Here is a 15,238-nt window from a genome sequence, read left to right as displayed (position 1 = left end):
ATGTATTGAAAATAAATAACTCAGCAGGTCTAATCGAAAGTATGAGATGGCACCAGATTCTTCATAAATTCATCTTTTTTCAAAAAAAAAAAATCGGGAAACACTTCCCATATCTTTTAATAATAAAAGTATAAATATTATTTAAATATACTTGAAATGTCAGAAAATTGGTTTCATTTAACTTGAGGTTAATTGTCTCAGGAACACTTACCTCACTTTTATGAAATCAGGGCCGTAACTACATTGAGACAAATGCCTCATGTAGGAAATTTCAAAACCAAACGCTTGTCTCCATATCAAATTGTGTTCATCGTGAGTGCCTTGCAAGAAGCAAGTTCTGTTCTCCCTCAGACGTAGCCCCTGATTTTTCGGGATCAATGTTTCTTATTTATTTGTCTTTTGTTCATTGATTGCCCTTCTGTATTCTGTTAGTGTTGCATTCATTTTGTAATTTAGTAATTTTATTATTAACTTGATCATGAGTTTAAAAAAACACAGCAGCCACAGACTTAACTATGTGAATTACATTTTTGCTTTTAATATCATGCATATTTGTCTTTTGATGTTGTTCCTAGAAACTTAAGTCTTACACTGAATCTATAACGTGATTTTGCTTTGAGACCAAAATATTGTCATAAAATTATTAAAACAGAACTTGCATTTTCAGTTTAAGAAAGGGTCTAGGGAACACCCAGAAGGCATGATTTTGCATCATTTGTTCTATAGCTTCTTGGGCCTTCAGCGGTTCAAAAACCCTTCAAAAAAAAATTTCCCTTGCTCCGCTCGGCGAAACATGTTTGCCAATACTTTTAGAAGAGCCTTAGTTTCAACCAAACTTTAATACTGTGTATGTATGCAATACATGTATATGCATTGGGGGATATAAAAGATTCATTTCTGCAGAGGATAATAATTAATTCTGATTAAATGGTACATAATGACTTGACTATACATGAATTATTTATAATAAACAAATAATTTAAAAATTGTATGTTTTCGAATATTATAAATATAGTTGTGAAAATAAATAATCAGTCCCTTGCTTTAATGAAAATGAAAAATCTTGCTTCAATAGTGCAGAAAATAGATAATCTGTCCTCTTAGTTTACAAAAATAAATAACCGATCCAAAACAAATCCTCCTGCCCCCCCCCCCCCCCCCCCCCCCAGAATATCAAATGGTCGTCCCCTTAGACCCCTTTACCAAGAAATTTGTTTTGCATGCACACGTATAAAAATTGCGGTTTTTATCCAACGCAATCATAGGTTTGAACGTTGTTTTCAATTTAGTAGATATAAAAAGATGTGGTATGAGTTCCAATGAGACAACTCTCCATCCAAGTCACAATTTATAAAAGTTAACCATTATAGGTCAAAGTACGGTCTTCAACACGGAGCCTTGGCTCACACTGAACGGCAAGCTATAAAGGGCCCCAAAAATTACTAGTGTTAAACCATTCAAACGGGAAAACCAACAGTCTAATCTATATAAGAAACACTTATGAACAACATCAACAAACGACAACTACTAAACATCAGATTCCTGACTTAGGACAGGTGCAAACAGTTGCAGCGGGTTTAAACGTTTTAATGGTACCAAACATTCACCCTTATCTGAAACAATAGTGTAACATTGTATTTATAATACCCCGTTCTAGATAGTCAAATCTGACCCCTTCCAATGCAAGGCGAAAAAAACATAACCCCATTTCAGACAATTTAGCTGAAAATGCAACCCCGCTTGTCGGAACATACCCGGTATCATATATATAGCGAGTATCCCCCGGGTAGATGTAGAATGGCCATTGGGTAAGTGTCGCACAAAACAACCATTTCATGTATAGATTTATTTACCGCTTTGGTTGTTTAAAAAAGGTGTCCAAGTCACCCATCGGATGGGGGAATCAGTATGAAAGAAATCAGAGTATGTGTTTAATTAATGAATATGATAAATTGCCATATTCAATACAATATAAGCAGATAACTATAGTTTTTTTTTTTTTTTTTTTTGAAAAGGGGGGGGGGGGGGGGGGGCGTACGCCCATTACGCCCTTACCTGGACCCGCCCCTGGTAAAAGATTAATTCTAAATTATCACAATAACAATCAGTTAAATGGTGTTTAGAAGAGAAACACAGCATTTAGTATTTGTCATGAATTATAGAGAATATTATATATAATAAAGTGTATATGATATGGCTTTTTCAATATTACATCCGTATAAACCCGAGACACCAATATAATCCCAAGAGCTCTGCTCGCGGGATTATATTGGCTGAGGGTTGATACGGTGTGTGATATTGAAAAAGCCATATCATATACACTTTATTATATATCTCAAATAGGTGATTTTTCATGTGACGTGACATCATACAGGTTAGGGGTTTGATAAAGCCTTTGCAACTGTGACTGATATCGATATTATCACAGATGGCTGATACAGCACGATTGCCATTGATCGTATTACACATACAATTTACATGTATTTACTACTAAGTATATACTAATATCGGATTATTACATGGCATTTTTCATATCCAATGTATTATCAGCCCAAAAGCCGAAGGTTCGATGGCTGATATTGACCGAGGGCTGATAATACATCTGATATGAAAAATGACATGTTATGATCTTTTTTTCATATGCTTCAACAATGAGAATATTAACAGTTTGATATATTTGATATATTGATCCTTTTAAGTGGTTCTCAAGTAGAAGTTCAAAAAGTGAAAAGTTTACGGACGACGGACGCCAACTGTAATACATCCAATATGAAATCTTTCTATCATATGCCTCAAAAGAGGAGAAAAACAACAGTATAATATATTTTTATATTGACGATAAAAAGAAAATCAACAAAACATAATGAACACTGTTTGGAAAAGTTAACATTTGTAAAGTAACTTTCTAAATTATGCTGGAAACTTTGAAAAATGCATTTATTGTATCATTTGTTTTGCATTTTACATAATATATTTTCCTGGTTCCTAATATTTGTTTTGTACCATACTTTGTTATGTTTTTCACTGAAAACGTATCATTGAGTTGTATTTTCCAGAATTTGCCGATTAACGCCGGAATGCCATGCGATAATGTTACGGAAAGTCATGCGATAATAGCCAGAAGCAGTTGATAAATTTTTCATATCAGCCCGCTAAGCACCATTTTGGAAAATATTTAATTCACGTAAATTTAATGCTATTATCATACTGTAAAAATTGTAACTTATTTACTCTAAGTATATGATAAAACATGTTATTACATATACATGTACAGCCTAACTGGTTAAATACAAATCATGCTTAGTTAGGCTTTCCAGCAAAAGTGGTGCAACAGGTTTGGTCGTTGACATTTCTTACTGTCGTAATATAAACAAGTGAAACTGCTAGCAAATGCTCACTGATGATACCCCCGCCCAAATACTTGACGGTAAACAGGAAATTGAGTGATAAATCTAAAAACGCATCACACAGTATAACTGACTTAAATAAACCCTGAAACCAAATTTCAGAAATCCTTGTAATGTAGTTCCTGAGAAAAATGTGACGAAAATTTTCAACTTGGATGTCATGTGTAAAATGATGTAAGTGTTCAGTTAATAGGAAGTTGTTGAGTGATGAATCTGAAAACACATCACACGGTATAGCTGACTTAAATAAACCATGAAACAAAATTTCAGAAATCCTTGTTATGTAGTTCCTGAGAAAGATGCAACGAAAAATATTCATGGGATGGACGGACGGACTGACAGACGGACAGATGGATGGACAGACAAAGGTAAAACAGTATTACCCCACTTTTTTAAAGTGGGGGTATTATAATCACATCACTTGGTCAAAGAAACTGTTATAACCTCCTTTTGATATATTTTTTTACAGTTTGTAGAAAACCTGTAGTATCCGGTAGGTAACTGACACTGGTTTTCAAAATGTAAGGACTTTTACACACCTGTCTACTTCCAACTCTCATACAGTCTCTCGGATATATTATACTTACACAGCTAAACAAAATAAAATAATAATTTTTGTAACAACACTGGCCATGTTATTTAATCAACAGAAACTATCAGATAAATATTCATAATATTATTTTTCTTATTGACAAATTTATATATGATTAATCATACTAATGACAGGTCAACTTTAAAACTTAAATTTTGATTGATTGGCGATTTGCTTTACACCGCATCAGCACCAAAAGGCTATATAGCAGCGTCGGAAAAAACTTGAAAAAACTGGAAATGAAAGAACATTTATTGAAAAGTAACACTAATATCAGATATAAAATTATCAAAACTTGATTGTTTTAAATGTTTTTGATTGGACAACAATCCTTTTCAAGGATACTTTTGTTTCACAACATTACTTTCAAAGACAATTATTTTGATTGCTTCATATCCATGTAGAATCAAGGGTGAAGATATAGTGCAAAAATTAATACTGAATGTACTAGCAATAATGCTGGAACTTTATAGAGTTTTTGTAAAACTATAGTATCTATCATCTTGGAGACAGTTCTACATAGACTCCACCATCTGCTCTCAAAATAATTTCTCCTATAGCACACATTTCTTCTCTTGTCTGTGTTGCTTTAACATTATATTTCCTTAAAATGGAGGAAATCATTGCCTTCTCCTCTAACATAGCAAACTTTTGACCTGTAAAGAGAAATTAACCATGATTAAATAATAATGTCCAGTGGCAAACATTTAATGTATAATCCAAACAAGAACAAATTAGACATAAGTCCAAGATGTATTTTCTGCAAAAAGGATTGACCTAAATGAAGGGTGAAATTTGTTACTGCCACTGGAAAGAGGGTATGTTGGATAAGGTGAGAAAATTTGCCTTGCAACAGGTCATCAAAGAACCACACAAAAGAGTTGTTGCAAAGGTTATTTAACATACAGAGATTATGGCACTCTTCCTAAACAAGGCATCAGGTTTAACGTCTCAACTTTGAACTGACATGGCAGCATATTGATCAATCATGTACAAGAAAAAAGTTGTCTCTCTTGATATGAGTTTTACTGCCAGAATGAAGAATTCCGAGTATGGCACCATATTACTATACCCTAATTCACCACTGGGATGTTAAATAAAACACAATTATTGGTAAACATTAGCAAGTCAGCAACTCAACACAACAACAAGAGGCTGTCAGATTGATTGAAAACTGGATTTTCCTGCATGAAAATGATATTTGCATATCTGGACCACCCAAACAGGATCAAGTAAAAAATTATATGAAAATTAGTAGGGTTCAGAAATGGAAAGGCCAAAATCAATCTAAGTATCACTTTTCTCTACTTAAAGTTCTACAACTCAACAACAATAATAGCTAAAATTGTGAAAATTGAACTTGACCTTCATTTAGTTACAGGAAACATTATACTAGTATCTGAATTTGAAAAGATTTTTGTCAAAGGGCAGCTTCCTGCCCGGCAATGTAGTTATGGGTATTTGTAAAGATATCTCAAAGCATTTGAGTTATCACAAGATGTGCATGTAATTCTTGAATTTCTAACAATTAAAGTGATTGTCAACTAGAAATAGAATACCCATTGCTTCCACTTTTTATTAGCCCCAAATATTTATTTCATTTAATGTATTTTTACAGTGATGATAGGCAAGTTAATGTAGATTTCTTTTCTAATCTATTCATCATTCAATAGTATCAAACATTTTCATGTGTAAAGGAGCATAACACTGGAGCTTGTCAAAAGACCATGATATCCTACAAATTATATTAGAATCTTACAATGTCCAAAGTTTAATGAACATCTTAGCATAAAGGAGGAGTTGTATCATCAATCTGCAGACAGAACTGTATACAAAATTTTTAAATACAAAAAGGCACAACTCTTGGATTTGAAAACAGACCATAATGCCCTACTCCAAGTTATATCATGTCATCCCTCCATAATTATATGCATGAAGAGCTGGCAACTTTGGTATGTTTTCAAGCCCTGACTAATAAAAGGAATAAATCAATTACATGTATTGACAGACTGATCAAATAATCTTTTTGGCAGTTACTAACTTACTACTCCTTTACAAAGTATTCAGGAGTCTCTTTTACAGAATATATTGTTTTTAAAGAAAAACATTTCATAAAACAGCCAACTTACCAATGCAGTTTCTTGGTCCAGCAGAAAAAGGTACATAGCAGTATGGATGACGATTTTTGATATTCTCTTGTAAAAATCGATCTGGATCAAACTTTTCAGGATTTGGGAAATACTTAGGATCCATATGCAAAGCAAATGTTACTAATATACATGTTGTTCCTTGGGGAATAGTGACGTTATCTATATAAAAGTAATAAGTAAAATAAAAGTTTTGCCTACATGACAACCTGCATATGTCAACCTACGTAATGAATAATACAATTTTTCTATATCTACTATAGTGTTGCCAAATATGCCACAAAATGGGTAATAACTACTATAAGAAATAGTCTGACAATTTTCCAGATAACAGACAAAACTAGCATTCACTCCTATGTTCTATTTTAACCCATGTTGGTTTATAGGCTAGGTCATCGAATTATTTTGAAAACTGGATATCTCAATGATGAATGGGACCAACTGGCCATGTAGTTTCAGAGGAGAAATTTTTTGTGAAGATGGATTGATGCCAATTGATGAGAATATATCACTTGACCCATTGGATCTAGTGAGCTAAAAAAAAGGGTGCCAATCCCTTTAATCCCATGTTTATCAGAAGCTTCTTAAAAAAATGTATTTATTCAGGTAAAAAATGAACACACTGAAGAATTTTATTGACTGCTTAATTCAATATAAATGAAATATATGTTGCATCCTTGGAGATATAGGTCATACTACATGTATCAAAACTTAACCTTGATCAATGAATATAGTTGGACAACTTCATTATTTTACTCTAAATCTTTGGCCCGAGAACACAGTTATTTCGTAGTGCATTTCTTTTAGACAATAAATTCAAATTAATAAAATCGCACCTGCTCTATCTGAAAAAGATTTTTACAGTGTAGTGTACTACTTTGGGGACAAATAATATCAAAATTATAGAAAAGTCTACCAGCTCTAACTCAAAATATGGACAATTCTATGTTAAGGGGGTCTATAATTCATTTGACAGCTTCAGACATACTAATTTTTGACCTTTTTTAACTGGACCAAATCACTACTTTACATAAAGATTCATCACCCAAATTTTTTTAACATGTAAGTTCATCCCCCTCTTCTTAATATTTCATGCATAAAATATAAATAAATAAATTTGAAAGTGTATGAAAAAAATTTGCAAGTTATACACTGTCCACACTAGGGACTATATTTGTAGACAACGAAAATCAAAGGACGATAACTGTGTCCTCGGACCCAATAGGATAGAAAGACTTGACTAATTCTAATAAAACTTTGCATGACATAAGCTGAGTGAATTATAAGATAGTTGGCCAAGTTTCATGGTCATAGGATATATATTATAGAAACAATGGCCTTTTTAATATTGAACTTTGGATGATTATTTTTGACGTTTAAATCGAACAATTTCAACTATCAAGATTTTGGCCTCAAAAATTTAAATATTTCAAAAATTTGCGTTTTAAATGCCCTTTTATATAATGTATTATGTATTAAAAGCAACAAAACACTCATTTGATTTATCAGATTTATTACAATGATTCAAAAGTCAAATTTATACGAGCCTGTGCCTGAAAATGGAGATTTTCTAATTAAGGGCCTAACATAAACATACATTTTATTCAACCAATTTAAAATTTCTGAAGTTTTTTTACATAAATTATTCATTCATATATATTTAATGAACTTTAAATGGAAAGAAAAGTTACAAATAGCTTACCACATGAGTATAAAATGGTCTTAGGCCATGTAAGACTGAAAATTATTTTGGGTCAATTTAGGCCGTAGCACATATTTACATATAAAAAACCATACAGAAGCTATAGGAAATAGAAATTTGTTACTTTTTGCTCATTTCTATGTTAAGATGTCATGATACAAGAAAGCTGAATGCAAAAGGACTCTTGCATCCAACTTGTTTTGCAGACAGTATGGTCTGATGCACAGTTTTTGTACTTTTCAATGGAAAACTTGCATTTAGTTTTAGTCTCAACAGGCATATATTTGAACCACTTACTATCCTAATGAAGAAAATAAAGGTAGTATATGAAATGAATAAGTTGCACTTATCATTGTTAAGTGCTTTTATTACAGATTTAGTGAAATACTATGATGGACTTCAACTTTTATGTACAAAGCTCTTCACATTTTACGTACACTCAAACTGGCCATTCGACCAGGACCATAAATACAACACATTTTGCACATTTTTTCTGTGATAATCCACTTTTCTCTAGATTCAGAGTTCACAAATGATTAATGAAACTTGAATTAAGCATAGAAACACAAATATCCAAACATAAAAACCTGTCAGATAGAAAGTCAGCATGCCTCTTAGGCATAAAAATAGAAACTGCTTTAAAATGCTTATTTTAGCCATATAATGGCAAAATGGGACATTTTTACAGAATTTCTATCAAATAAAGATACAAATCCTTTACTTTTATTCAGTTTGACAAATTGAAACAAGCAAATCATTCAGCAAAGTTGACAAAGTACAGAATCTAAATCTACTGAATTCATCTCTTAGGGCCGAGAACACAGTTATTTCGTAGTGCATTTCTTTTAGACAATAAACTCAAATTAAAAAATTCGCACCTGCTCTATCTGAAAAAGATTTTTACAGTGTAGTGTACTACTTTGGGGACAAATAATATCAAAATTATAGAAAAGTCTACCAGCTCTAACTCAAAATATGGACAATTCTATGTTAAGGGGGTCTATAATTCATTTGACAGCTTCAGACATACTAATTTTTGACCTTTTTTAACTGAACCAAATCACTACTTTACATAAAAATTCATCACCCAAATTTTTTAAACATGTAAGTTCATCCCCCTACTTAATATTTCATGCATAAAATGTAAATAAATAAATTTGGAAAGTGTATGAAAAAAATTTGCAAGTTATACACTGTCCACACTAGGGACTATATTTGTAGACAACGAAAATCAAAGGACGATAACTGTGTCCTCAGACCTAATTAGCAGCAAGATGAAATCTTTTTTTTTTAACTTATGTAAATAATCATTTGCAGATTCAGGGTTCACCACAGAATGAAAAGCAAGGGTGGGGGTGAAAGTTCATCAAATCAGAGATTTTGTGTTGCGTTGTCGAATCGATTCCTTGTGCATGAATTATTAATTATATACCTTACATGTATTTGTCATATATATAGCTAATTTGGAAAGGGGTTCTCACACAGATTTTGTAGTTGGTCCTATTAGTGGTCACCACACTTGTAGGAACATATTAAACAGGGAGAGTAAACACCTGATGTGGCTTCCAAGATTGCAGGAATATTCTGACAAATTTTATCTAAATTGTCTTATGGAAAACCACATGGTAAAAAGGTCTAAAAAGATAAAGAAATTAATAATAAAAAAAACTATTCAGTCACAGAATTTCAGTCATTTCAACCAAATTAAGCCTATCTAGCAGTTTATAAAATCATATGTGTTATGTAGAATTTTATTAAATTAACTCCCCTCTTTTCCAATACAATTATGTAAAGGAATAAATTTCATGTGCTGCAATTACATATCTTGCAAAATGGGTGAAAAGTAAGCAAAACTATGAATAAAAGGATATTAAAATTTTTGTTTTTTTCAATCAGTAATATTTCAGATGATAAAAGAGATAAATGCATTATTTTTTCAATTTTCAGTCATATTTCAACGAGCCAGTGTTGTATGCAAAATTTTACCAAAATCTGTGACATAGCCCATTTACTGTAACTTGACCTTAACAAAAGTGACTGAAAGAACAATGTGCTCAACATTAAACATTTAATACTGTTTATATAATCATACTTATGACTAGATCTTCTGTTGTTGTTCTTCCAAAAAATGGAACTGAGGGGAATAATCTCAGTCCTTCCTACAATAACAATACACATTTACATGTATTATATTTTTGTAAATAATGGGAGATAATTTAATCTTTTTAAAACATTTGCATATACAGAATTCATAACCATTCTAGTGAAATGTGCAAAAACATTTGATAAAATATGCATTTTTAAAAAGAAAATTTCATGAACTATAAAATCATCAAAATATTATACAGCTTTCATCAAGAGATAAATGTCTTTAACTTATGTCAGACTATAAATTGAGATGTATACAAGTTGAGAATTATTTTATAAAGACTACCAATATCTGCCATATGTAGTAATTCTATTTTAGAATTCAAATGAGAAAATTATCCAGGTAAGTTCTTTTAATATTTGCCACAGTATATTTTAATACAAATTTAAAGATTATGTGGGTTATTGGCTATAAAATTTAATAGTTTTTTAATTTTGTCTTTAACTCTTATAACAGAAAGAAGGACACGATTAGCTGTATTTGAGATCATATCACATAATAGGTGTAACCATGCAAACAGTCACCCCTTGAAGTTACAAGAGGAAGATTAACTTCAAGACCTTCATTCCATGTTTGGGTGTTCAGCAACAACTTGTGGATAAGAATATCAATATTGGTCGATGAAACCATTTGGACAGGGGACATCTTATGTGCCTAATGTTCAAATATAGTGTAAAAGACTATGTTCTTGCATAGAATTGTGTGTGTTTATCTTTTATGGAGGTTAACATCCGAAAAAATAGTCCATGAAAATTAAATCTTATATATAGGAATTACCCTCAATAAGAACAATTCCACAGGAAATGTGGCCTTACATTAGCTGTGGCCTCTAGTGAGACATTGACAAGAAAACATTGATCAAATGTGGACCCCTCACAGTAACCTTGACTACTTTGGTAAAGTTACTATAGTTACCTTTATAACACATTCTAAGTACTTCAATGATTTCAAGTCTTTCATGGTTGCTCTCCTGTTGCTGTCACCTATAAAACATTTTTTTTAAATATCACTGTGATGTGACTCTGGAACATATTTTAATTAAGTCCAATAACAAACATATATTCTCACTAAATCATAAAATATATGAAATTCTAATATGACGTTATTCAAACGCTTTGAGTACACACCCGTGGTAAAATATGAATATATTGTTTGGGCTGTTCCAATCATACTCCCACGTCATATGCTTTTTTATGAATGAGCTACCCGACGTCATTGAACGATGACGTAAGAATATAAGCATTTTACGGGAAAATGCACAATTGTAAAACCGAAAGTCATCACAACAAACGATGACAAATGTGTTATAAGCCAATTTTCTTTACATATAAGTATCTCCTCTGAACCAACATTCACCCAACTTGTATGATCCTTAGGATATCTAGTATAAAGTATTAGTATATTTTTTTTGGCCCCACAAACCCATTAACATGGCCACTGTGACCAAAATAGAACATAATGGACTAAGCATGAGTTTGTTGTTTCATAGCACTATGCTGAAACTTTAAAATTTGGTTCAGAAATACTTGTATAATTAAAAGAAATTTGTTTAGATAAACTGTTAAATTTTATATACCAAAAACCTCATCTAATTCTTTGTGAACCTTTGCTTGTACTTCAGGATGTGCACCAATCAAATGCATTGTAAAACTCATTGCTGCTGCTGTTGTGTCATGACCCTGAAATACACCAATCAAAATGCATATTAGTCCAGTACACAAAATAATTGTAGACAAATCCTTCAAAGACTTATCTTTAATTTTTTTAAATAATTCCAATTGTACATTCTTTTCAATTTTTGATTATTTACCTTTGACCAGTGAATTAAACTTTGAGAAATGATAAGGATTCAGATGGTAAAAGCAATATAAATTTTATTGTTGTTTGCATGCAAATGGCACAAGTTATAAAAAAAACTAACAATTATTCCACAAGAATCAACTGATAGATAATTTACAATAAATTATTGACCTGTTTCAATTTTTAAAATTTTAAAATTAATTTCAAGGTCTAAGCGCACAACTTTTTTTTTTTTACCTCAAACATGAATGTATCAACTTCTTCTCTGATATCCATAAATGACAAACTTTCACCCTGTACTGTAGAACATAGCAGCATGTCCAGAAATGCTAAACGTTTCTCACGACTAATGTATGATGTTTCATCATCGTCATGGTTATTGAGAATATCCTCCATTGTCAACCCATTTGCTTGTTTCTTTGAAAATTCTGCACTTTTTTCTTTTATAACCTGTTCAAAATTTTTTATAAGGTCATCATTAAAGTATGAATAGTTTTAGAATTAAGCTAGTTTTTACAAGTGTGGCTAAATCTTACTTTAGATATCAATCTTAAGATATTATCAAATGCACTCGTTTTTCTCTTGGAAACTTCAATATAGAAAACAAAAAACAAAAAAATTACAAGATGAAAAGATATACAATGTATAATCCATTAGAAAATTTAAGAGTACATATATTTAGTGACACTAAGGAACAAATAAAGAAGGTTGAGAATTGTCAAATACTATACAACAATACATGCTGCCTGGTAATTTTGTTTGTCCTGTAAGTCTGTTCGTTTTATTGCATGTTTATGAAACAAACAGTCCAATCAGATGAAGAAAATTAACAGACTTTAGGTTATATCTCTTCATCTCTTTTACAGTAAATAAATCTGACCTTTTCTGTGAAACCATGTAAAATTTTAAGTAATCTGTCATGTTCCTTGCCTGCTCCTATTGTATTAAACATAAAATCAGGCCAAAACCATGGAGATCTCTGTCTTGTTAAAATAATCTCTGTTATTCTGCAATAAAAAAATATAGATTAATCTCTGATTTATATACAATCATTCTGTACATAAATAAAATTCTCCACTGGGTGCAGCTTGATAAGACCGCAGAGGTTGAACCCTGAACAGTTGAGGCAAGTATGGACACTATTTTCAAGCTTGATACATAAAAATTCTAAATACACTATAAGATTAAGCATACCAAAGAACCCCGCAGTACATCCCCAAATCATTAAACCGATTTTTCCTTAAAAAATCCGGTTAAAAATTGATTGTCTTTTATCCCTTTTTGGCCCCTAATTCCTAAGCAGATTAGGCCATAACCTCCAAATTCAATGCAACCTTCCTTTTGTAGTATGGAATCTTGTGGTACAATTTCATACAAATCCATACACTTATACTCGTTATTGTCTTGGCCCCTTTTTGACCCAAAATTCTTAAATGGTTACAGCCATAACCCGCAAAATCAATCAGGCGCGTAGCTGCCTTTACGCAAAAAATCATTTGCTTGCACATATTTTTCACAAAAAAAAATAATTCTGAAATTAAATTACGAATGAGTAGGAAGACAGGTCAACCGGGCTAACTATCCAGCTGACACTCCAAGTCAATATTGGAAGCGAGCCTTGTATTTCTCCTTTCTTGACTATTTCATTGAAGAACTCACAGGACGTTTACTGGATAATTCTGATCGTTTTCAAGGCCAGAACCTTAATTTCAATTAAATACCTGCACGTTTGGAATCTTTGACAGCAGAGTGTATAGACAAAATATACGAAACATTTAGACACGACTTGACGGACAATCAAGAAACCTTCAACTCTGAGGTAAAGAGATGGCAGAGACGCTGGTCGGGTCCAGATGTTATAGAGTAGCCCAAATCTCTGATGTCGTCTCTAGCAGTGACTAAAAAGAAACTATATCCTTCAATAGTTTGCAATCGTGTCAATCTTAGTTACAATGCCAGTAACTACATCAACTACTGAACGGTCATTTAGTGCATTACGGCGACTTAAAACTTATCCCCGTTCAACCATGGTATAGGACAGACTATCTTCGTTGGCGCTCATACATGTTCACAGAGAAATGAATATCGACACCGAGAGAGTTCTGCGATCTTTTGCCTTGGCAAAAAATAGATATATGGACTTTGGATATTAACTTTACTTTAAGTCTTACATGAGTATTAACATTTAATAATACAGGCTCAATACAATAACCTTGAAAACATCTAAGATTTATATCCCTCACTTATAAGTCAAGACTTAAATGTCGCCGTTTGATTTCGTATTCCCATTGTCCGTTCGTCCAAAAGACTATTAATTCACCTTGGGTATCTGTGTCCCAAGTGACCTTCTACCGTTGTCGTAGAAACCTCAGGCTCCTTTGATTCGAAAATGACCTTAGTGAGAAACGCTACGGTCGGGTGTCTTGCAAGAAGCAGGACCTGCTTACCCTTCCGGAGCACTGGAGGTCGCCACATTTTTTTTCGGGGTTCGTGTTTTTTTTATCTGTATTTAGTTTTCAATATTGAATGTTTTTGTTTGTTCTTTTGTGTCTTATCTGTTCCCGGGTTGGTCATGTGTCCATTGATTGCCCTTCTATTGATAAACGCTTCGGTTGACTTGTCGACTGATCTTCCCGTTTTATAAAATTTATTTTATATTTGAAAACAACCATGTTAATAAGGAGTAATGTGAATTTCATAAGCATGGCATACCTGGAAAATGACCGAAAAATTATCATTTTCTGCATAAAAAGGTCCCAAAATATTTTTCGCCTCGCTCCGCTCGGCGATACAAGACTTATGCTTGCACTTTATTTTAGGCCAACTACGCCCCTGTCAATCCAAACTTTCCTTTTATGGTATAGAACCTTGTGATACAATTTCATAGAGATCCATACACTTATAATAGTAAAGTTATTGTATGGACACCAAATGTCTTCGGATGACAGGACATCGCCATACCATTACAGGACCACAAATTTTTGCAGTTGTATAAAAATAGTTAAATTGTTTATTTTATTTGAGAAACAGACTTAACCATAAAAACTTTAACATTGACCAATGAACTATGAAAGAGAGGTCAAGGTCAGATGAACCGTGTTAGACAAATATGTACAGCTTACAATCCTTCCATACACTAACTTACCGGTAGATTGATACTTTGTGTGGATCTTTTGAGTCAAGCTTTTTCAACTGATTTTTACAGTTTGTTCTTATTTTGTACTGTTACATCACTGTCCACAGTTGGATAGAGTATTGAGCACTTGCAAACAAGTTTCACCTACCCACATTCTGCATGTGCCTATCCCAATTCAGAAGAGTGTTATTAAAGGGTTGTATTTGGTTGCTTTTTTTCAAATTCATTTTTAATCTATTGTTTCTTACATAAATCAGGATGTTGGTTTTCTAGTTTGAATTGTTTTTACATTTTGGCCTTTTATA

The 15,238-nt window shown here is 32.4% G+C and overlaps 1 protein-coding gene across 11 annotated transcripts in view; it reads right to left on the bottom strand.

Annotated features, from left to right (window-relative positions):
* Positions 1 to 4,237: 4,237 nt before the first annotated feature.
* LOC127709804 (cytochrome P450 4V2-like) overlaps positions 4,238 to 15,238 on the bottom strand; it is a 27,656-nt gene continuing 16,655 nt past the window's right edge. For all 11 annotated transcript variants that reach the window (XM_052215444.1, XM_052215445.1, XM_052215451.1 and 8 more), the window contains 7 exons: positions 12,678 to 12,804; positions 12,035 to 12,247; positions 11,574 to 11,676; positions 10,913 to 10,980; positions 9,941 to 10,007; positions 6,129 to 6,308; positions 4,238 to 4,655 (listed from right to left, as the gene is read on the bottom strand). In XM_052215444.1, coding sequence (XP_052071404.1) covers positions 4,498 to 4,655; positions 6,129 to 6,308; positions 9,941 to 10,007; positions 10,913 to 10,980; positions 11,574 to 11,676; positions 12,035 to 12,247; positions 12,678 to 12,804 — 916 coding nt within the window. In that variant the 3' untranslated portion in view covers positions 4,238 to 4,497. The remainder of the gene's footprint in view (positions 4,656 to 6,128; positions 6,309 to 9,940; positions 10,008 to 10,912; positions 10,981 to 11,573; positions 11,677 to 12,034; positions 12,248 to 12,677; positions 12,805 to 15,238) is intronic.

Source organism: Mytilus californianus, unplaced genomic scaffold, assembly GCF_021869535.1.
Source record: "Mytilus californianus isolate M0D057914Y unplaced genomic scaffold, xbMytCali1.0.p SCAF_7, whole genome shotgun sequence".
Taxonomy (NCBI): Eukaryota; Metazoa; Mollusca; class Bivalvia; order Mytilida; family Mytilidae; genus Mytilus; species Mytilus californianus.
Note: the sequence above shows the minus strand (reverse complement) of the source record. Positions and strands in the feature narration are given on the sequence as shown.